We start from the raw sequence: 21,267 nt of genomic DNA on the forward strand, positions 1-21,267 counted from the left end.
GTGACAGATGGCTTGAAGATGGGGGATTATATGATGAATTGATGATATCATCAATGAATATATAGGACAAAGGAGGTTGCTTTTGGAGCTGTAGCGGGTATAAGCCATGGCAACAGCTTTAAAGCTTTAATGCAAACAATATATTTTTTCTTTAATACATCAGATGACAACTGAGCTTTTGGGTCGCTATAAACAAAAGCAGCAGTACAACGTGAAAAAATATAACACACACACACACACACACACACACAAAATAAATTAATAAATAAAAATTAACCCGTAGTATTTCACGAGTTGCCCGGATGTACTTCCCACGACGTCAGACGGGCCCGCTGTGACGTTGTATCCGCAGAGAAACGTTTCGTGCGCGGGCTGAGGTGTTGACGAGCATCTGTCACTTTACTAGGTAATAATTTAATAGCAGCTTGGTTATACTTTATATTTTCGACAAAATGCACAGTTGACGTTCATTAAAAAAAAAAGGATCAATACAACTGTTTCCAAAACTGTTGCTGTAACGTTTGTTAACAATGGCGGGGCTAATGCTAGCTAGTTAAGATAGCAAGCAAACGCAGACTGAGAGTTTATAGGGAGATTTTTGTTGAACTGCTGGCGTGTAGAAGTACGTGTAGCTACGTTTCTTAGTTTGTATAAGTTAGCTGTAGATACGTAAGAGGTACCCAGTTACGGTCTGTGCCTGTACCAGCTAACTGTAGGCACCACCGGGCAGAAACAAGGTGTGCCCCCTGCCGTTACTGGCTTTGTCTGCGGCGTTAGCTAGCTAAAAGAGGAGCTCTCGGACCAGTTTCTGTGTAAGCAACGTTGCTAACGTTACATTGTTGTACATACTTGATCACACCAGCTCACAGTGTAGGGGTAAAACAGGGTTTTCCCCATTATAAAATTTGGGAACAAAGGCGATGTCGAGATTCCTTTCTCTTTATTTTGCGTCTTTGCGCAAAAGAAAGCTTATAAATAAGTCGTATGAATAAGTTAACTATGTCCTAGTCGTCATGCGCTCCATCACGCTACCTTTGAACTTGTAGCCAGTGCAGTGTGGATGTCACATGACGGATACACATCAGCCACTGACATTTGCAGAAAGCCTGTATCAGCTGATATCGATATTAGGCACTGTGATGTTGTTATTGTCCTGCTGTCTGGTGTCATGTCTCACCATTGTTTATCTGCCCATTTTCAAACAGAGTCAGGCAGCCATGGCTAACCAATCAATGGAAATCATAGCAAAAGTTTTGGAGCAGTCAGCCAAGCTGGTGGAGGAGCAGGTGGATGCCCAGTTGGCCAAGCTGAATGAAATGGATGAAGATGATTTGGAGAGGCTGAAGGAAAGGCGATTAGAGGCACTAAAAAAGGCCCAAAAACAGAAGCAGGTGTGTGGGACAATTTATAATCACTGTAACATTTTGCTGTGTTAATTTCTTAAAGCAGATAAAATAATTTGAATCACTGAGAAGATTCACTTCTTATCCGCACCATCAGCAGAACCTAGTCTAAAAAATGAAACTTTCGACACTACAATTTGTACTGAAGTCACTCAGTTCTTTGAAGGATCACAATAAAAGACCTGGTGTCATGTTTATAGACTGCCTTGCTCTGAAGTTAGGCTACACAGCATTTGGGTCTATTATTCAAACCCTTTAAAGAGTGTTTTCATTGTACTCCACTATAATAGCTTTTCTTGTATTTGTAATCTTTTGTTTTGCTTTTCAGGAGTGGTTGTCTAAAGGTCATGGGGAGTACAGAGACATATCCAGTGAGAAAGACTTTTTCAGTGAAGTGAAAGACAGCAAGAATGTCGTGTGCCATTTCTACAGAAATTCAACCTTCAGGTAAGTCACTAAATGATGCAACAGGACCATGAATTAGAAATGTAATGTAGTCCAAAAAACAAAACAAAGAATCAGAGGTAGTTTATAGAAAATTAATATGTTCTGCAAATTAATGAATTTATTTATTAAAATCATCTTTTCAGACAAAATGACATTTCCTACGTGTGAAGTGTGGGAATTTGACCTTTAACAATCAACATTGTGCCTTGTTTTGCGTCAGTTTTTTTTTACTCAGTCGCCAAGATATTAATCTGTTGATGTCAGACATCTGAACTTGTCGCTCTGTCCTTAGATGTAAGATCCTCGACAAACACTTGGCCATCTTGGCAAAGAAGCACGTTGAGACCAAATTCATCAAACTGAATGCAGAGAAAGCCCCATTTCTGACAGAGAGGCTGCGCATCAAAGTTATTCCGACTCTGGCTTTGCTTATTGATGGAAAAACAAAGGACTATGTGGTCGGATTCACTGACCTGGGAAACACGGACGAGTTCACCACAGAGATGCTCGAATGGAGACTTGGCTGTGCGGACGTTATTAACTACAGGTGAGATGTGCAGTAGACTCACTCGAGCACCTTATGTGTTGTGAATGAAAACGTTTTATCTAACATGATCCCTTTTTCCTGTTTCTAGTGGCAACCTGAGGGAGCCCCCAACAGCGACACAGAGATCAGGAACAAAGTTCACAAAAGTGGAGAAGAAAACCATCAGAGGGCGAGGTTACGACTCTGATTCTGAAGATGACTGAAGAGGCTTGACAGTGTTCGGGTTTACTCTCTCAGGGCTACCTCATTACTAAAACTCCAGCAGACAGCCCACTTCCTTTTTTTCCTCTTAGTAATTTCTGTTTTTTGATTCATTTTATTTAAAAAGCATGTTTGTTTCAGCCTTATTTAAGGACTTATCCACCATGATTTATATTGGAATATCTGAGTAATAAAATGTATGGTTCATGAACAAGGGAGCACACTGAGCAACCACTAGCTGTTAGCTGTATTTTGTTTTTCTTGATTTACAGGTGTAATCATTTATTGTAGACAGCTGTCTCACGCACTTTCCTGTAACCTTTGTACGTCTCGTGTTGGAACCAAGTTCATGGTGCATGTGAGTGCCAAGATCATCTTTGAAGAGCAAAATAAATTTTTACATGACATTTCATGGTAGCATGAGTTTGACCTAACTAATGCAGACTTAATAAAAACAAGAAAAAGATGGGAAAAAAAACTGCTTGTGTATTTTTTGTGTTACTTCTTCAGGGTTAGAGGCAGCGTATTTGCAAGAGTTGTATGTTGCCTTTATGGATGAAAATAATACATCCTTAAACTCACTGGATACTTTTGTCTTCAGAACAATCTAAATTCTTCATAGCATAGGTTGAACATGGTGCTTGAAATATTCAGAGATTTTGGTCTATATTCACAAGATTACACAGATGGAAGCATCAGAAGATTTGTGGACTGTGATCAACAACACTTGGGTAGGTTGTAGTGTTTAAATGATGCTCTGTTGGTACACAACCTTGGAGAAGGTTGTGTTGGAAAATCCCAGAATATAAGCAGTTTCTGAAATACTCAAGACTACACTGTCTGGCATAAACAATCATGGCACACTCAATCACCTTGAGGCATTCTGATACTGCAGCAGGCTGTAATGACCATGTCTAAATGCATGCAGTTGCTGCCATGTGATTGGCTGATTAAATATTTGGATTAGCAAGCAGTGTACCATATGTACCTAATGAAGTGGCCAGTATAATTACTGGCAATGTTTTTATGTGAGCCTTTGTTCTTAGAAAACAAAATAGGTGGAGTTCCCATTTGCTGTTTTTGTCTTTAAACTGAAAACTATAACCATCTAAAAACATTTTATGGGCGTGGATTATTTGTAGCTGATGAGACTGGCTGGTGCTATGCTGAGCACGTTGAGCATTACTACAAAACTAAAAACCGCAACAAAAAAGGGGGCCCTCGATTTCTATAAATAACTGTTTGGCAGTCTGATACAATTGAGGTGGTGAGCAAAAAACTTGTCTTTGGGATTTAGGAAGTCATTTTTAATTTTAACAATCTGAACCACTAACTGTTGTTGAATTATCTCAGAACCCAAATTACACTTTTTACCAAATTACTAGCTGTCTGTAAAATTAATATGCTGGTATTCAAATTGCTAAACTGTTGATATGTAGAAAAAATAAAAATAAATCAAGTTTTCTGGAAAAGTTTGAGTAATTCCTGAATTAACTCAAACTTAGAACAGTGGGTTTGCACAGAGTTGAATTTTTCAGATGCGACGTTAATGTCAGTATTCCTGCTTCATCAGGATGGCACTTTGCTCAATCATTTGAGAGACAGGTTGATGAGAACATTTAATCATATTCATCTGCAGCTCAGCATCAAAACACAGGAAACAGCAATCAAGAAGTCTGGTTGGTGCCACAGCTTTCTCTCACTGCAGAGAGAATGACAACAGGACATTTTCCAGGACATTCACACACGCAACAGTGGAGCTAAGATTCGATTGCCTTGTTGTCTACAGGTTGGAGGAGGTGGTGTACAATAAGTTCTCCTTTGCTGTTGATGTATGCATCGGCCATGTCATGCTCAGCAGGGAGCCCATAGGGAGTCTTTAGTGGCTGTATCCTGAAGGTATCAGAAAGAGATGGCAAAGGAGATATAACAGTATAGATATGTAGGCATCTCAGGCAACCTCAATTTGAAAAAAAACTAACCTTTTTTTAATAGTACTTTAAGAGTGATGTGTTACTACTTTTGGTTAATTAATCCTACCTTACAAGGTGCTTGACAAACTTCAGTTGGCTGTTGACTGCAGGAGTATTTTTATGAATTACAGGGACGTGAGCCTAAGTGCGAGACAAAGGCAGAGAAAATTATTCCAAAAGATAAAGGCTGTGAGCGTCTGCATGAGGTGACACACTCTGTACAGATCATTTATCCTGATCAGAGCTCCTTCAGGGTACAAGTCACTGTTGAAAGATGCTGAAAGACGCAAAGAATTAAATGGAAATTCCTGAACTAAAGCTGACAGCAGTGTTTTGTTGTATGTGCAAAAAAAAAAAAAAAAAAAAAAAAACATTGAACATGATCCGGTTACATTAAGTTAATCCAAAAGGAAAACAAAAACAATCTGTAGCCTTTACAAAAAGGGAACCCAGTTTGGGGTCCTGTACCATGACAGAAATTTTACCTTTTGAAGCCCGAGGTGTTTTATTATCTCTTTCTCCCAGTATGGCCTTCGCAGCGCACTTTTGACCCGCGTCACTATGTGCAGCTTGTGCGGCTGGTCTGGATCGCCACCATATTTCTCGTGCTCTTTCGATCGCTCAGCAAAAATCTGTTAAGAAAATACAGAATAAAGGATTATCATTATTCCATGGCAGGATTCATCTGTAATGACGGGCCTAAAGCAACACTTTAAAAAAAAAAAAAAAAAAAAAATGCTGAGTAGCTAATAATCCACCTAAACCATTGTGTCTACTGGACCTGCTGGAATTATACCCAAACTTACTTAATCCAAATAAATATTAATGTAAAAGAATTATATTTTGACACACACATGGGTAGGGCCACAAGACATTACATACTTTGAGTGTTGCTAATTACTTTACAAATGTACAACATTATAGATTCTAAATTTATTCTTACCTCTGGTGGGATTCTGGATTTGGAGAATTTGCTTCTTGCTGACACATACCATGCACAAGGTGACAAAACTGGAGCTTCTGTCAGGGTCTGTAACATATGCAAACAGAGAGAAGGTAAAAAGCAAAGCCCAGTATCAAGGAAAATGTGTTTACTTACATATGTAGAAAATCTAAAAAGTTCTGTAGAGTTAAGTCTCAGAGATAGATTGCTGTTACTGGTGGTAGATATTCTTTTCTTTAGGGAACAAAAGTTTTTTTTGTTGTTTTTGTTTTTTTAATGATTTAAAAATCTGATATTCTGACACATCAGCAGATATTTTGTTTTTATCTTTCAGATCCACAAAATATGAACAGATTTCCCTAACATTTGTCATGTGTAGTTATCCGTTTACTGATTTATGCTTTGCCTGACTCTGGTCAGGTTGTTGGATTTGTGTTACTCCAAACAGCTAATAGCAAAAGGGAAGTTGGAGCACATTCCTCCCATATTAGCTTTTCATCTCTGGATCCCTGTTAAATCTAGAATTGGATATAAAATTCTTCCTCCTTACATACATCTGATACACCTGAGCACTTCCACTTGTCTCTTTTCACTCCCCTTCTGTTTACACACCACTGCACCAAGTCATTATTGCATACATACATTTTTGCCTTCCCTCTCTCCCTTAGTCTGCTTTTTCCTACCTCTTTGCTTTTTTCCCCTCTCTCTTCTATTTCCTCTTATCACCCTCTCCAGTCACAGCATATGCCTGCCCCTCCATGAGGTGGTTCTGTCAGAGGTTTCTTCCTGTTAAAAGGGAGTTTTTCCTTCCCACCATCACAAAGTGCTTGTTCATGGGGGCTAGTTGAACTCTAGAGTCTTTACCTTACGGCATAAAGCGCCTTGAGGCGACTTTTGTTTTGATTTGGCGCTATATAAATAAAATTGGAATTGAATTAAAGCATATTGAAGCGATTTTTGATGTGAACTGGTGCTATATATAAAATAAACCTGAACTGAATCTTAGATGACAATATTAGTATTAAAGTTCTAACTTTAATACTTGGAGCACTTTCTGCAGCAAATGTAGCCTAGTGCACATCACAGCTGACTGGATAGTGGTGCAGAGAAGCCCAGTGGCTTCACACAACAAGTGAGTTTCATTAATGCTGAGTTAGTTACAATGGCCTCATTTTCTTTTCTTTTTTTACATAACTGAGCACGTTGTATATGTATCCAGGACATTGGTCATTATATTTGAAAGTTTCGCGTCCTAAAATTCAGCACTGCAGTCATCTAGCAAACAAAATAAATAAATCCAGTAAACCTAGAAAAATCCAGTAACTATTCTCCAAGTCCCATCCCTGATTTGGGTTTCAGGTTTAGCTGGATTTTTCCTCAAGCAGCGTTAAACTAAATGAGCCCGTATGTCAACTTCAAGATGTACGAAACACTTTGTAGACAGTTCAAGTCTGAAACATTAAAAACGTGCAGTGATGTACCCACCTTTACTGATAAAAAGCTCAAACTGCGACAGACAGCTGACATGTTGTGTTCCTTCTGCTGCTCTTTAGCTAACAGGGGCTACGAGACAAGGTTACAGCCTTGCTAACCGCTAAATAACACGGAAATCGAGCCTAACTAACCGCTATGAAAAACTGACCTATAATCATACCAAATTTACCAAGTTCGCACATTTAAACATTAATTCGGCACTGAAAACAGCAGTGAAACAGGAGAGTCACGCTGCTGTCAAGCCCTCTCTCTCCGCCGTCTTAACCGGAAACGTCGGGGAGTTACATTAAAAGAGCACCGCCTCTTCGAGAGCACCGCAATTTGCACATTGTTCCTACCCTAATTTTTCTAGTGTGATAAATATGTTGTTTGAATAAATTTGGACTTAATAAAAACTGAAAATACTTTAACTGTGTGTTTTTATAAAAAAAAATACATAACCATCAATTTTCTAACCAAGGTCATTACGTTTCTCCGGGAGTTATTTTTATGGGGCACTCGTGGGTAGAGCTACTTCTCTCAGCTTCTTTCCTGTCACTGGTGAAACGTGAGGTTTATTTAGAGTTATATAGGTTTTAAAAGACAGTTGAAAGACAGAACAATGACACAAAACCACCTGTCGGGAATGGAGGCGTCCGCCGTGTCTGTCTTGAAGCGAGCGGTGGAGCTGGACCAGAGCGAACGTTTCCAGGAGTCTCTCATCTGCTACCAGGAAGGCATCCAGCTGCTTATGGACGCGTTAAAAGGTCCTCCTTTAAAAATAAATAAATATTAATAATTACATATTTTAAACATTGCCCTGAATTACGCTGAACGTCTTTTTTTTAATGTTCTCTTTGTCCTGTGAGCAGCTGTAAAAGATGACTCAAAGAGAGGACACTACAGAGAGAAGATAAAGGGCTACATGGACAGAGCAGAGCAAATCAAAGTTCATGTGAATCAGATGAAGGAAGGTAATTTGCCAGTAATGGAGCAAAAAAGGGCAAAGTGGGCCGGGCAAAGATGAATTACCCTGATCGACTGAGCCTCTTGTTTGCAGTGGTTTTGACTGTTAGACCTGTAGCACCTGTGTGTAAATGAGAGGGAGACAGGTGTAACAGTGGAGCTCCAAGGGGCAGAGGTAGATGTAGCGACCCCGAAAGGGAGCAAGAAGTAGAACTTTGTGGTAATTTTGACACAAGCAAGAACTCAAATCAGGTGAACAAGGTGCTTCAGTGTTGCATATGACCAAATTAATAATTTGCACAATCTTACTGACCCTGTTGATTTGGGTTGCTGAAGCCCACTTTGCCCTGTAATCCAGCTCTAGCTGAATATTGACTGTGCGATCTTCTCAACAACCAAAATCTTGTTTATTGTTTTGTTATATCCCTTACATTTATGTATAAATCTAATTATGTCTAGTATCTCTTATAGGCAGGATCCTATTCCAGTGTAGGACTGTGCTGGTTAAGTTTTTAGATTTAGGGGGAAAATATATGGTAAGAGCCACAGCTAAAGAAGGGGGTTTTCAAAATTTGTGTTTCTCTTATCTTCCCTGATAGATGGGAAGTACCACGAGCAGATAAGAATATCAGAGGATGCTACTGGTTACAGCTATGAGGTTCTGTTCAAGCCATACATCAGCAGCGCTCTCACTGAAGTCTGGGTGGAGGACCCGTACATACGGCACACCCACCAAGTAAGAGTTTTGTCCTCATTAACTGGGGTTTTTATTCATTCCACTCTGTCATCAGTCTTTTATCAGGCTTTGTTCAGAGGTTGGAGCTTATCTTTAATGAGTTTATCCATTAATTTGATACCAATAGAATGATACTAGAGGACTAAGTCTGCAATACACGTATACATTTTCCGCCTTGGGTAGCAGGAGCAGCCGACAGGGGGGACATAATCTCTTTAACATGTCCTGGTCTGCGCCAGGGTCTCTCTGTGGCCAGAAAGCCTTCAACATTTAGATGGCTGAAAGATTTATTGATTAATAGAACTATCACAGATTAGTTGAAGTTAAACAAACAAATGTTATAAAAATCTGTCTGGTAGGTTATGAAAAGACTGCTAAGCTGACTTTAATTAAACTTTTTGTAGAGGTCATGTATGGGAAAAGGAGGAACACATTCAGTTATGATGTGGATGATGTGTTTGATAAAAGCCTGAACGCATATACTGAAAATCTTTTTTTTCTCTGATCATGTGTTGCAAGCTGCAAGCAAGCAGCTTTCTCCTTATTAGTTTGACTAGGACTTTATAATAAATAATTGTAATTTTATGTTTATGATTTAAAAATCAGCCCTAAACTGTACCAACCTTATATAATATGCCAAACAAAGCCCTCGCCTTTCCTCTCACAAACAGTTGTACAACTTCCTTCGGTTCTGTGAGATGCTGCTAAAAGCCCCCTGCAAGGTGAACAAGATCCACCTCCTCACGTCGCAGGATGAAGTGAGTTACTCACACAATAGAGCTGCATTTTATAGTCAAAGCTGAGCAGCCACTGCTGTCTTCTCTGTTTAGTTTATACTGTCATTTCCCGTCCCGCAGGCTGATAGTGGCCAGCAGAGCGGCGCTCTGGCCGAGTTGAAAGAGAGTCTCAGCGCTCACGGAGTGACTCTAGACCTGCAGTACTCCTCCACTATCCATGACCGGGAGATCAGGTACACCTGCAGATTTTCCTCATTTACAGCAGCCACATACGTGCAGCATGAGGAAGTTCATCCTTGTGACATCTGATGTTCACTTCTACATTAACACTCCATTGCTCAAAATACGGTCTCTTTTATCCCAGTAAATTAAACCTGATTTTATTTTTAGGTTCGATAATGGTTGGATCATAAAAATTGGAAGAGGGTTGGATTACTTCAAGAGACCTAAAGTGAGACTACGCATTATATACTTATTAGTATTCATCTGTAAGTATGGAGTGGCTAAAGTGAACGAGATCTTTCTGTCGTTTGTCTCGCAGGGCCGATTCTCTGTTGGATACTGTGACTATGACCTCAGGCAGTGCCAGGAGACCACCGTAGACATTTTCCACACCAAACACACAAAAACTCTATGAGACTCACAAAGCTAAAATGATTATTTTTTTGCCAAGCCGTTTAATTTACTTACCTGCCTTCCAAACACAAGCAGATCTACAGTATTGTAGGATTTGCTTTAGCTTGCGGGTGTCTGGGGACTGACTTTTATAACAAGATGGGTTACTGTTTGATTTCTGCTGCACTGGAACGTCTTAAATTTCTGCTAACTGTACTGCCGCTGCTATTGGTGAATTTTTAAGTTCAGTTTTCAGTTCTTCAGTTTTCTGTGATTTTTTTTCCGTTTTCTATGATATTTATGAAAAATATGGATATTTTTATCTTTTTTTTTTTTTTTTACTTCCACAGATTGTAATTCTACAGAGACCTTTTTGGGGGGAAATTAATTATTTCAAAACATTTTTTCTAGATTACTTTACACAATTAAAAATGTATTTTTGTTTAAATCAAATTTAAATTTAAAAATACAAAACCAAAACATATTTAAAACGCATTAATAGTAAAATGTGTTACAGGATTGCCAACTTTAGGCCCTTTTTAAATGAATTGCTTATGATGGGTAATTGGACCTCTAGGTAATGAAACATTAGGCCCTTTTCAGTTGACTGGAAATGTACCGTCCTGATTCTATTAGTAGATTAAAGAAACCAAACATGGCCCTGAATATCGTTTTGTACTGAAAAATGAATAAAATGTAACAGTTTTTAAACTATTTATAATACATAAATGCAGAATAAATATTAAAACTGACCAAAGTGTGCTGAAAGATTGTGAGATGCTTTCTTGTTTTCTACAGAATAAAAAAGTCCAAGACACAGATAAAATGAAAACAGTGACCAAGAGGACGAGAGTGGGTAGAGTTACACAGAAAGGTGCACTTACAGAAAGTGTTTATGGTAATCAGCTGGTTGTTTTCCAGGTTATTATAGGGTTAGGGTGGAGGATTACTCTAAAACCTAGAATTAAAACATTTTATTGAACTAAAAAACAAAAACTAGACTTGGAAAAAAATTAAACTAACTGAAAAGATTTTGTGAACTTGGAAAACTGACTAAAAAATGGTAAATGGCCTGTATTTGTTTAGCACTTTACTTAGTCCCTAAGGACCCCAAAGCGCTTTACACTACATTCAGTCATCCACACACTGGTGATGGCAAGCTACATTGTAGCCACAGCTGCCCTGGGGCGCACTGACAGAGGCGAGGCTGCCGGACACTGGCGCTACCGGGCCCTCTGACCACCACCAGTAGGCAACGGGTAGAAGTGTCTTGCCCAAGGACACAATGACCGAGACTGTCGGAGCCAGGGCTCGAACCGGCAACCTTCTGATTACAAGACGAACTGCCAACTCCTGATTGGTCAAATTTTATCGTAGCTTGTCTGATGAAGCGTTGATAGACAAGACTGAGTCCTCTGATTCAACTAAACATTTGCCAACAATAAAAATCTGACTTAAAAAAAAAAAAGAGCAGATGCAGGTCAGTGCAGATCAAACCTTGTCATAGTCTCCACACAGTCAGATTATATCCATCAAAAACCACTCATTCACTTATACACACTGTATTTGATTCAGACATAGGTCTTTACATCTGTAACAAGTTCACAAACATTGCAAATCCCATTCTGACTCTTATTACAACAAAGTCTAAGCTTAAGGCACATTCACCACCTGCTTCATAGCTTTCATACATATTACACTGATCAGCAGATTGAGCAGTCATGGAGCACTGAACTCATGATTCCTTAAAAACCTACATATTTCCACAATTATTGAATTCTGGATAAGGTTATTAACACTTACAATTACCGGAGATGTACATGTTTAATATCTTTGACTGATTTTTATGTCCCAAAGCTATATTGTAGCCATAGCTTCTTCTGTTTCTGCTGGCTCTGTATTGGTGCAACATTTCATGCATGTAAGACACTGATGTCTAGTTAACGATTACCATCAAACTCTTATCTGAATCCAGAATCCCAAACTAAATACAGATAAGCTGCAGGGGAAAGCTTGTTCAGTGGTTTCAGATATCGGCCAATTGTTCTTGGGTGAATCAATGGAAACATCTTGCCAAAAAAAAGTCGTCTATAAAAGTGAAAAAATGAAAAACCCCAAAGAAAATTCCCTCACATTTTTTTCACATTTGCTAGAATGAATGGTAACCCTCGTGACTTCAAACAGCGCTGTGATCGGATTATCTATCGGCCTTAATCTCGATATGCACAGCCCTCATCTGGCCTGTGAGAGGAAGAAATCATAATCCATCGCAACACCACATGAATCAGAGACTGCCATATACTGCTAAAAATCAGTACCTTTGCTTTCTTTCTGTCAGGGGGACAAATGCTGTGATGACAAAAGCAGAAAGTGCAATAAACGTGTATGATGCTTTATTATCTACAAACAGCCTCCCTATGATAGCAGATATTAGCCATAATCACATTACATCCCTATTATAAGATAAAAATAAGCCTGTGTGTGTATTCTCCTTTATGTGTAGATTATGGACAATAAATCTATGAATGAGGGAATTAAATAAAACCACATCCCAGACTGTTATGTCACTGTGGGCTCTTATCACGGTGCATGTGTCCCGTTGGATGTAATCCAGATGTTACCCAGCTGGATGTGGGTTCTGGTGGGAGAGACGAGGATTTATCTGTAAGGAGACTCATTGGAGATGCTGCTCAGCCAAGCTTCCAGACACATGGATGCAGATGCAAGCGTTCGCATGCCAATTCCTGCAGGCCCTCCCTCTCGCCGATTGTAGCCCAGTGGCCTAGATTAGCTCTCCCATCTCCCAGTACTGTCCTGTGTGAACGCGCAGGAAGTAGGACTCGCAGGAACAATGTGTCATCTCGTTGCTGCGAAACAAGGCGTCGTCTCACAAATCGTGAAAAATGTGTGCGGGAGTTATAGAGGAGCAAAGGTCCCAGGCGAACATTTCAAAGACCGCACCTTCAGGACTGTGGCCAAACAGTCTTGGGTGAAAATGATGTGACGTGCTGGGAGGTGGCTGATTCCTGTTTGTTTTTATTTATTTATTTCATTTCTGAACGCTCACAGCACACCCATAGCCTCCGCTCTTTGATCATCGGAAGGGCGTGAGCGAGCCTGTGCAATATGTAAACAGCTCTATGAGCCATAATTCCTATATTCATGTCCTCTTTCCAGCTGGAGCTTTATTTTTTATTTTTTTACCCTCTACTCTCATTTCTGGGTCTAAAATCAGGTTAACGTTTTATAAGGAGCTTAGCACAGAGGGCCACAGTGTGCCACTAATGTGATAGAGTATCTCTCTCGCTCTCTTTCTCTCACTCTCTCTCTCTCACACACACACATTCTCATCTGTCCTCTTTTCTCTTGTGCATTTGCTCACCCTGTCAGGAAGTGACCTTCTCTCTCTCTCTCTCCCTTTCTTTCTTTTCTCCCAGCCTGTTTTTTTTCCCACCTCCCTCACTCCCTTCCCTCGGTATCTCCCTCCGTCTGCAGATGTGGTATGTCTGAGGTTTAATCATTAAGGCAGGGACACAGCTGATACAAGACCGCTCCGTGAAGAGAGGAGGACGATCAGGAGGGACAAGTTGAGGTGCTTGGTTTTAGATTTTTGGTAAGTTCAGCCGTTGTTTTCTTTTTTTTTCTTCCTCCTTCCCCATCTGGAGTGCGTGTGTGTTTTCCCCCAGGGAATGTCACCTGGTGGAGAAATGTTGCAGCGTTGTGGATCATTACGGCGTTGTGAAATCTTACAAGAATCTCTCTGCAATGTCAATAATCCACCGGATTATCCTCTGTTTCTCTGGGAGCTATAGTTCAGCTCAGTGAACGGTGAAACCGCAGGGAGCACTTCACTGCGGAGAGGAAATCAAGTCTGAGGTTTACATACTGTTTAAATCGATTTGCTTAAACTGATCGCAACTTTTTTGAGGATCGAGTGAAAAGGGTGTAATCGGTGACATGAGCGGTGCAGTGTGGACTTTGCTTGTTTGTCCATAACCTGGCACATCTTGTCTTATCAGGCAGTTATACAGCCTCATGCTCTGTTGACAACAGTTCCTTAGATACACCAGCACCCTGCAAAAGGTGGGATATACTAATGTCAGGCCGGTCTTCATGAAAAAAATTGGAACTGACTTTAGCATAGAGTAGCACGCCAACTCAGTAAGATGGTAAAGCAGTGAAGGAAGACTTTAGCTTTTGCTTTGTTCATCATATGTGCTGTACAGTGCGATGCCATGCTTCAAATCCACGTTCTTGCTACTCTGCAGTACCTGGGGTGTTTTTTCTTGGCAATGCCACATGTAACATCGATTAAGACGTTGTTCATCTTGACAACAGACTGTCCTCACCCAGCCCTCCCAACTGATAATGAACAGTAATAAACCTTTGAACCTCGAGTCCATGTTTACTCCTGCAAAGACAACAAGCGAAGTGTTTTCCACTGAACACTTAACTGTCATCTGCTCTACACTTTTTTTTTCTTTTAGGGATCAGACCGATGGAGTCTTTCTCGGGAGACGCAGAAGAAAGCACAGAGGACGTCGCAGGTGAGGTGATCTGTCTCGTAGTTTAACCTGAGAGTGCTAACACATCGTCATGAAGTGAAATATGAAAGAGATGCTCATTGATAGAACGTCTCGAAAACAGAAAATAGAGTGTGTGTGAGAGCACGTGAGTTCTCCTTGTTCACGTGCGCGTGAAATGCTGTGACCTGGATCTGTCTCGGTCTCAATCTCTGTTAGGACGTAAAAGATCCAAGATCAAGGATCTGAAAACTCGTCTCTTTGGGAAAAGTAAGAGAGCAGGCGGAGAAGGAAATACCAAACTCAGCCAGTCAGCCAGTGACATCACTGCAGGAAAAGATCTCGGATCAGAAGAAGATTTGGTGTGAGTGTTTACGTGACACGACGCCTTTCGAAAAATTCTCTTTCAGGTTCACTTACTTGTCCTTACTTTGACTCGTCCTTCTTCTGGCTCCACTTAGATGCGCACAGGCCATCATGGGATCGCGGGCACTGTCCCACGACAGCATCTTTCTGGATGACCTGGTCATGACAGAGCCTGAACCCACCAGGGTCTTATCTCAGGAGAACGTTCACAGCAAAATCAAAGCTCTCCAGGTACGGCACTTCTTTATTTTAGGCCTGTTGTTTAAACTTATGGTAACAGTGACTCTATTAAAATCCTCGTGCTGCGCTCTGTCATCACAGATGACGCTTCAGCAGCAGAAAATGCATTTGGGCCCACCTCCTATGGTCCTGCCAATGAGACGTCCACCAGATCTGAGCAGCCAGGAGTCACTTCCTCACAGTCCTCCTCGTGATTCAGGAGAAGACAATACATCTCAGGAAACCCTTACAAAGGTGCATAATCCTGCTGATTAGATGATGCGTGGATTCAAAAGCAGGATTTGCATTTGTTTAAATTTAACAAGCAAGCATAAAGTGTTCTGATCATATGTTTTTATTCTCAGCATATCCCATAAAAAAAGGCCAGCGCTGTACCCCCATTTTTTCCTATTATAGTTATAACTGAAAAAAGTGGGGTTATAAATACCTATATAGCATCATTTAAGAAAACAGTATATAGCAATCCCTAAAACAGCTGGTCGCTGTAAAACGTTTTATTTAAGCAGGAGAAAGTGGTGCATATGTTGGGGACTATTTTAAGACACAGATTAATGCACCGTAAATCCTGAGGATTTACGGTGTACGTGGGATTGACTGGACAGAAACTTCAAGAGAGGAATCTGTCATCTGAAATGCTGTTTCCAAAAGTCGAATCAGTGATGGAGCCAGAGGGTTCTTATGTAAGGTGCACTGTTAAACTGTGTCCCTGCAAGCCTGGCCCCTCTTTGGCTCCACTCCATATAGAATATCAGATAGGTAATAGAGGTTATCAACAACCTGTTAGGTGAGGCTGTGTGCAGACAGGAATAGGACCCAAGGTGCAGACTCCGGAGACAGTCGTGAACTCAAAAAGGCTTTAATTAGGTACTCAAAAATATAACATAACTAAAAAACTCAAAACAAACTTAAACTGGAGGAATGACAGAACACACAGCTAGGAAAACGGTAGATCGCGACACGGACACAGAGAAACACAGGGCTTAAATACACAGAGGGAGCAAGCAGGGAATGGGTAACAGGAGGGAAACACAGCTGGGGCAAATCAGGCCTAACGAGACAAGGGGAAGCAAAACCAGACACATTAACATCAGACATGGACTTTCAAAGTAAAACAGGAAACACATAACACAGACTGAACAAAGACACAGACTCGCACGCACTGCAACAGAGGGAACAGAGACGTGGGACCAGGGCAGACACAGACACTGACTGGACATGGGGATATAGCCACTAAGGACACACAGAGACGCGAACTAGACAAGGGGATACAGCTGACAGGGGAGACAGAGCAGCTAGAGAAGACAGAGACATAAACTATAAGACAGAACTCAAAGAAACCAAAGACTAGAAAGTATAAATAATATAATAAACTCAAAACCCCTGGGTCAACGACCCAGGCATCCTAACATAACCATGTGTGATACATTGACATAATAATCCAAAACACTGTATTTTGTAGTTCTTTCTCTTAGCCCATTGTTTGCAGGATTGTACAGCGATTTTGTTGGCCTTTTTTTCTTTGCAGGCGATATCTCAGCCAACATCTCGCACTCTCTCACCCATCCCCAAACCTGCACCTATCAAATCTCTTCCCTCGACTCCATCCCATGCTTTTCCTCTTTCCGTCCCCTCTGTTTCTCCTTCTGCTGCTGAGGTCCCGTCGGATTTTAGAACACCGGCTCAGTTCGCTTCCCGATTAGACACTTCTGCCGCACGCCACCGAATGTCTATCAAACCCAGAAACCAGAGGGCCAGCACTAAGATGAAAGCTGCCGCGGTAAGTTGCTGTAGTTATTTCTCTCTCTTGTATGCTCTTTGTATAAGCAAATAGTGCACCGCCACTTCACTTTCCTGCCCTTCATATCTCTCGCTCTTTTTTTATTTATCTTCAGACTGTCTCTCAGTCTCATTTAGACACCATGAACAACATTGACCGACCCGAGCCTGTCAAAGAACTAAAACACCATCTTGGTGCTCAAGAAGAAGTAACAGTGGAAACAAAAGAAGAAGAAAAAGTTGCTGTTCCCATTGTACATCAGCGTCTTCCTTCAAAATGTGCAGAAATGGCACCGGTCACATCAGAGGCGGTACCCAAACCAACAAGTCAAAGTTTCTCCAAACAGGACTACGTTCTTCCTGAGACTGTAGCCTCCCAAGTACCTCGAGTTAAACCTCGCAGACGTGTGGGTTCAGCATCTGGTGAACGTCCACACTCGTCCTTCATAGAGTCAGGACTGAAGGAACAAAGACAAGGGGATTTGGAGAAGCAACTAATGCCTCATGATGATAATGCCTCAGGAATGGCATTCAGGTGTTCCTCTGCTAGCCAGGAGGTTCAAGGTGATAGCGAACCCACAAGAGGAATTAAACGATATGCCCAAGGATCTGGCTCTTTCCACTTTTCTGTCACTGCATCGAAAAACAGAGATGGAGAAAGACCCCGATCGGGCAGTTTTTTGGGAGTTTTGGAACAAGCTGAAGCCAGGAACAGGATCAGTAGGGAAATGGAGGAGAAAAACAGGGAAAAGGAGGAAGTTAAAGAGCCAAGAGAGCATCCTTTTGCTTTAGGAAGGTTTCATCAAGAAGGCGCACCACCTAAAACCTCAGCTGTTCCCTGGGACAGGAGTGACAGCTTCAAAAAGGTGGAATCAGTGACAGCATATAAAGATGCACCTGCAGACACAGGCGCTGCTGAGGCGGAGGAGATCGAGAGCAGCCAGGAAGAGGTGGAAGAGGCGGTGGAAGCAAAGGAGCCCCAGGAGGAACAAGGAAAAACAGCTTTCGGTGTCAAACTGCGCTCTACATCTCATTCACTTCGATTTCGGCTTGATACATCTTCTAACAGGCATTCAAAGTCAGCACTGGGTGAGGACCAAGGTGACCAAAAATGCCAAGAAATAAGTGAAAAAAAGTTGCAAGAAAATGCGTCTTGGATGCCATCCTCCTCTGGAGAGGTCAGACCAGCTGGTGAGTCTTTCAGAGCTCCTAACATTGCCATGTAGAAGGTTTGAAAGTACTTAAAATAGTTTTTAAAAATGTCTTGCAAATTCAGAAAAATCCAGCTAAGTAAATTAGAACTAAAAGGAAAAAGCTAAAGAATTTAGGCAAAATGTGTAAAGTAAAAATAAAATAAAATAAAATAAAATGAAGACTAGATTGAAATAAATATGTAATAATATAGCATAACGCTGACATAATGTCAAAATATCACACTGGAATCACGCTGATTATAGAAGCTGATGTTTAATTTGGAGATCTGCTTTAAATTTACACTGATAGTGAAGCAGCGTCTCACAGCCATTATCTCTTTGATTACAGAGTTAATATTACACAGATGTGCACCGTTGTTGCTGTTTAACATGGTAAATAATCACTCTAGGAAGATAAGATTTTTACTGATCACAGGGGAACTTTGTACTCATTAAGATACCACCCGGGCAAACTTTAACGGTAACAGTGCTGCCGAGCGTATCTAACAGATTTGTGTGTCTCCCTTAGATCAAACCCCATCTGGCTTCTCTCCTCCAGTCAAACATAATGCTCCATTTGCCAGCGAAACGTCCGACGTTCAGACGACGCCTGCAAACCTAAAAGAAGCAGAAGCTACACCCCGGGAGCCTCAACCTGCCCCGCAGGCGACCTCATCTGAGGTGTCCTGGATGGCTCTGGCCATGGAAAAAACCAAGAGCCTTCAACAGCTTTTCATTAGTAGATTCCCCAGAGATTTTGCAGGAAATTTACAGGCAAACATGCAATCTTCAGCACGACCGCAGGCACAAGCGCAGCCCACAAATCCAACAGAGACTTTTACACAAGTACGGACACAGACTGTGCAAGCTGCAAAGCAGCCATCGGCAGAAACGAATCAAAGCAGAAGCCAAGCACAGACTGTCAAAACATCACCAGGATTTCTGCAACAGAAGGCATCTCCTGTGCTGTCCAATGCCTCCAGAGATCCACAAATGTCAAAACACACCAGTGAAGACCAGATGAACACAACTAAGTCTGCCTCACATTCAGTGGTAACCACCAATCCGTGGACAACCCATTCTCCTTTGCGCTCCCCTTCACAAACAGACACCTCGTTTCAGTTTGCACAAGGCAGCGCCACACAGTCTCTTGCGCAGTCTTACCTTTCCTCAGGCCAGCAGCAATCCTCCTGGAGCAATCGAGGTCTCCAGTCTGCCCAGCAGCTCAAGCCCACACCTTCAGCGCAGACTTCAGCTCCCGCAGCCTCGTCAGCTGTTGGTTCTGCTTCAGCTTTTGCCTCAGGAAGAGGGGAGAGAGAAGCCAGTGAGCAAAAAGAGGCTCCGCCACTCACAAGCCGAAGAGCATTTTGGTCTGGTTCTGTAAGCGAGAAGGCTGCTTTTTTAGAGAGACGGGGAGAGTGGACCACACCACCTGGACCCAAGGGGGTTTGTGGTACTTCTTTATAACTATCTTTCATATCATTTGCCATCCTCACAGTGCTGCCTGACCTCCCCTTGCTGTCTGTGGCAGTCAGATCAATGCCCATTTGAAAATATAAATGTTTAAAAAATCTCTAAGTCTCTATTTGGCAACTATAACAGTAGCCTAGCATGTGTCCGTCATTCATTTGGTGTCCTGGTGGCTACCAACATATTGTTTTATTGCAATGGAACTGATGATTTTGACTGGGTTTATTAGCAGGTTAAATTTATGATTGTTTCTGGACTTTTTATGGCACTTTCTCACGGTGGTTGAAATGCAGGCCATGAACAGATAATAGGGATTTTTTGAACTGACAAGATTGTCCTGAATGTGTGTTCTTAGGTGGAATTGAGGAAAACGCATACAGACATGCAGGGATCAGGTGAATCCCCTACCTTGGCAAAAAACGCACCTGTGATCAAAGATACAGATGAAAGACAAGCAGTAAACCTTGCAGGTGTGTTTGCTCAGAGTGATAATAAATCATTGCTGTACAAACACCTTTTTAATATTCTTAATGAACCCATTTGACCTAGATTTTTTCTGCGTTTCGTTTTTTAGAGTTAAGCCCCACCAACGTTGCAGAAAGGTCGCGTGAGGACAGATGGTCACGGAAAAATGCAGCGTCTTCTTCATCACCGTCATCATCACCCACACTGCCCTCAGTGCTGCAATCCATGTCTGACAGCGGTCAGCCGTCCTGGATGGAATTGGCCAAGAGGAAGTCAATGGCCTGGAGTGATAAGACCATGGACTAAGAAGGACACGAGTCGATGAAGAGCCCATCATAAAGACTAAAACCGCTTCTGTCAGACAGCCGGTTGTTTGATGCCGTTTTAATTTGGATTTAAGTGTTAATGTTTAATTACGGAAGAGGATTAGGGCTACTGGAAAAAAGAAAGTGGGCACGTCTTTTTTTCTTCTTTTCCAGAATTCTGAGGAAAAAGTCAGAATTCTGACCGTAAAGTAACAATTTTGAGGTAAAAGAATTTTGAGTAAAAAGTCAGAATTCTCACATTAAGGTCAGAATTCTGACTTTTGCCACTTTTTTTCCCGGTGGCCCTAATCCTCCTATTTAATTGAGAGTGAGGGAAGCAGAATATCTTCTGAAAGTTCATCATGATCGCTGTTATTCAGTTAAGGACGAATATTTCATGTGATTGAGCATTTCACAGCTCTTAAAAGTTTATGTTAAATAATAAATTTGTAAGGACGAGTTTGTTGTTGTCATTGAATGACTTAAACTTCAAGTAAAACGAAATGGTCAAATTACATCGCAGTATAGTCATTCACTTGGTATCACCTGAATATCTCCTGAAATTGTCCATCAAACTGCTAAAAATAAACTTCTTATAACACACAGTATGTGGAGAGCGACAGTCAACGCTGAAAAATGTCCCGAGCTACCTGTTAGATTAACCTCTTGTCTGCCGGTGTTTCCTGGACGTTTACTTCTTCACTAACTTAGTCCACAGCCCCACCTGCAGGCCAGATCTGAGACCTTGTACTAAGCTCTACAGCATTACAGCAAACATGGATTCAAAAATGGTATTTTTTATTAAAAAGTCTGAAATCAACAGGTACCTTATTTTCACACTTTAAAAAAGATGGGTGTGATTTAAAAGTAATAAAAAATAAAAAGTCA

The 21,267-nt window shown here is 41.2% G+C and overlaps 4 protein-coding genes across 5 annotated transcripts; 3 read left to right on the forward strand and 1 right to left on the reverse strand.

Annotated features, from left to right (window-relative positions):
- Positions 1-276: 276 nt before the first annotated feature.
- Positions 277-3,076, forward strand: txndc9 (thioredoxin domain containing 9). Its single transcript, XM_004551264.4, has 5 exons — positions 277-406; positions 1,206-1,391; positions 1,732-1,850; positions 2,143-2,397; positions 2,486-3,076. The coding sequence occupies exons 2-5, from the start codon at positions 1,218-1,220 to the stop codon at positions 2,598-2,600; spliced, it is 663 nt and encodes a 220-aa protein (XP_004551321.1). The 5' UTR covers positions 277-406; positions 1,206-1,217; the 3' UTR covers positions 2,601-3,076.
- A 1,128-nt stretch (positions 3,077-4,204) lies between these two features.
- On the reverse strand, positions 4,205-7,294 carry mrpl30 (mitochondrial ribosomal protein L30). The gene is made up of 5 exons (XM_004551263.5): positions 7,000-7,294; positions 5,515-5,601; positions 5,057-5,203; positions 4,639-4,712; positions 4,205-4,491 (listed from the first exon to the last, which is right to left on the reverse strand). Exons 1-5 carry the CDS (start codon positions 7,039-7,041, stop codon positions 4,359-4,361), a joined length of 483 nt encoding a protein of 160 aa, XP_004551320.1. The 5' UTR covers positions 7,042-7,294; the 3' UTR covers positions 4,205-4,358.
- Positions 7,295-7,483: 189 nt separating this feature from the next.
- On the forward strand, positions 7,484-10,809 carry mitd1 (MIT, microtubule interacting and transport, domain containing 1). The gene is made up of 7 exons (XM_004551262.4): positions 7,484-7,754; positions 7,860-7,961; positions 8,553-8,689; positions 9,361-9,447; positions 9,547-9,659; positions 9,817-9,877; positions 9,968-10,809. The coding sequence occupies exons 1-7, from the start codon at positions 7,610-7,612 to the stop codon at positions 10,061-10,063; spliced, it is 741 nt and encodes a 246-aa protein (XP_004551319.1). The 5' UTR covers positions 7,484-7,609; the 3' UTR covers positions 10,064-10,809.
- A 2,414-nt stretch (positions 10,810-13,223) lies between these two features.
- Positions 13,224-20,838, forward strand: cracdla (cracd like a). 2 transcript variants are annotated; one of them, XR_191187.3, is made up of 10 exons: positions 13,224-13,654; positions 14,529-14,588; positions 14,784-14,928; positions 15,026-15,161; positions 15,252-15,404; positions 16,696-16,947; positions 17,063-18,137; positions 18,669-19,592; positions 19,965-20,079; positions 20,184-20,323. XR_191187.3 is itself a non-coding variant. In XM_004551265.3 (10 exons), exons 2-10 carry the CDS (start codon positions 14,540-14,542, stop codon positions 20,378-20,380), a joined length of 3,039 nt encoding a protein of 1,012 aa, XP_004551322.1. In that variant the 5' UTR covers positions 13,229-13,654; positions 14,529-14,539; the 3' UTR covers positions 20,381-20,838. The 2 variants fall into 2 exon arrangements, 1 of the variants encoding a protein (XP_004551322.1); XM_004551265.3 differs by having other exon boundaries at positions 13,229-13,654; positions 18,669-19,585; positions 20,184-20,838.
- The last annotated feature ends 429 nt before the right edge of the window (positions 20,839-21,267 follow it).

The sequence above is a fragment of the Maylandia zebra genome, linkage group LG16 (genome assembly GCF_041146795.1).
Source record: "Maylandia zebra isolate NMK-2024a linkage group LG16, Mzebra_GT3a, whole genome shotgun sequence".
NCBI classification, from domain to species: Eukaryota; Metazoa; Chordata; class Actinopteri; order Cichliformes; family Cichlidae; genus Maylandia; species Maylandia zebra.

Excerpts from the sequence above, each read along its gene's own strand:
- txndc9 (XM_004551264.4), top strand. The coding sequence starts at position 1,218 with ATGGCTAACCAATCAATGGAAATCATAGCAAAAGTTTTGGAGCAGTCA. Across the intron at positions 1,392-1,731 it reads AGGCCCAAAAACAGAAGCAG|GAGTGGTTGTCTAAAGGTCA; the intron begins GTGTGTGGGACA and ends TTTGCTTTTCAG. Across the intron at positions 1,851-2,142 it reads TACAGAAATTCAACCTTCAG|ATGTAAGATCCTCGACAAAC; the intron begins GTAAGTCACTAA and ends CTCTGTCCTTAG.
- mrpl30 (XM_004551263.5), bottom strand. The coding sequence starts at position 7,041 with ATGTCAGCTGTCTGTCGCAGTTTGAGCTTTTTATCAGTAAAG. Across the intron at positions 5,602-6,999 it reads TGAGCTTTTTATCAGTAAAG|ACCCTGACAGAAGCTCCAGT; the intron begins GTGGGTACATCA and ends CATATGTTACAG. Across the intron at positions 4,713-5,056 it reads AACACCTCGGGCTTCAAAAG|GCTCACGTCCCTGTAATTCA; the intron begins GTAAAATTTCTG and ends TCTCGCACTTAG.
- mitd1 (XM_004551262.4), top strand. The coding sequence starts at position 7,610 with ATGACACAAAACCACCTGTCGGGAATGGAGGCGTCCGCCGTGTCTGTC. Across the intron at positions 7,962-8,552 it reads TGTGAATCAGATGAAGGAAG|ATGGGAAGTACCACGAGCAG; the intron begins GTAATTTGCCAG and ends CTTCCCTGATAG. Across the intron at positions 9,878-9,967 it reads ATTACTTCAAGAGACCTAAA|GGCCGATTCTCTGTTGGATA; the intron begins GTGAGACTACGC and ends TTTGTCTCGCAG.
- cracdla (XM_004551265.3), top strand. The coding sequence starts at position 14,540 with ATGGAGTCTTTCTCGGGAGACGCAGAAGAAAGCACAGAGGACGTCGCA. Across the intron at positions 15,162-15,251 it reads GCAAAATCAAAGCTCTCCAG|ATGACGCTTCAGCAGCAGAA; the intron begins GTACGGCACTTC and ends CTGTCATCACAG. Across the intron at positions 19,586-19,964 it reads CACCACCTGGACCCAAGGGG|GTGGAATTGAGGAAAACGCA; the intron begins GTTTGTGGTACT and ends GTGTGTTCTTAG.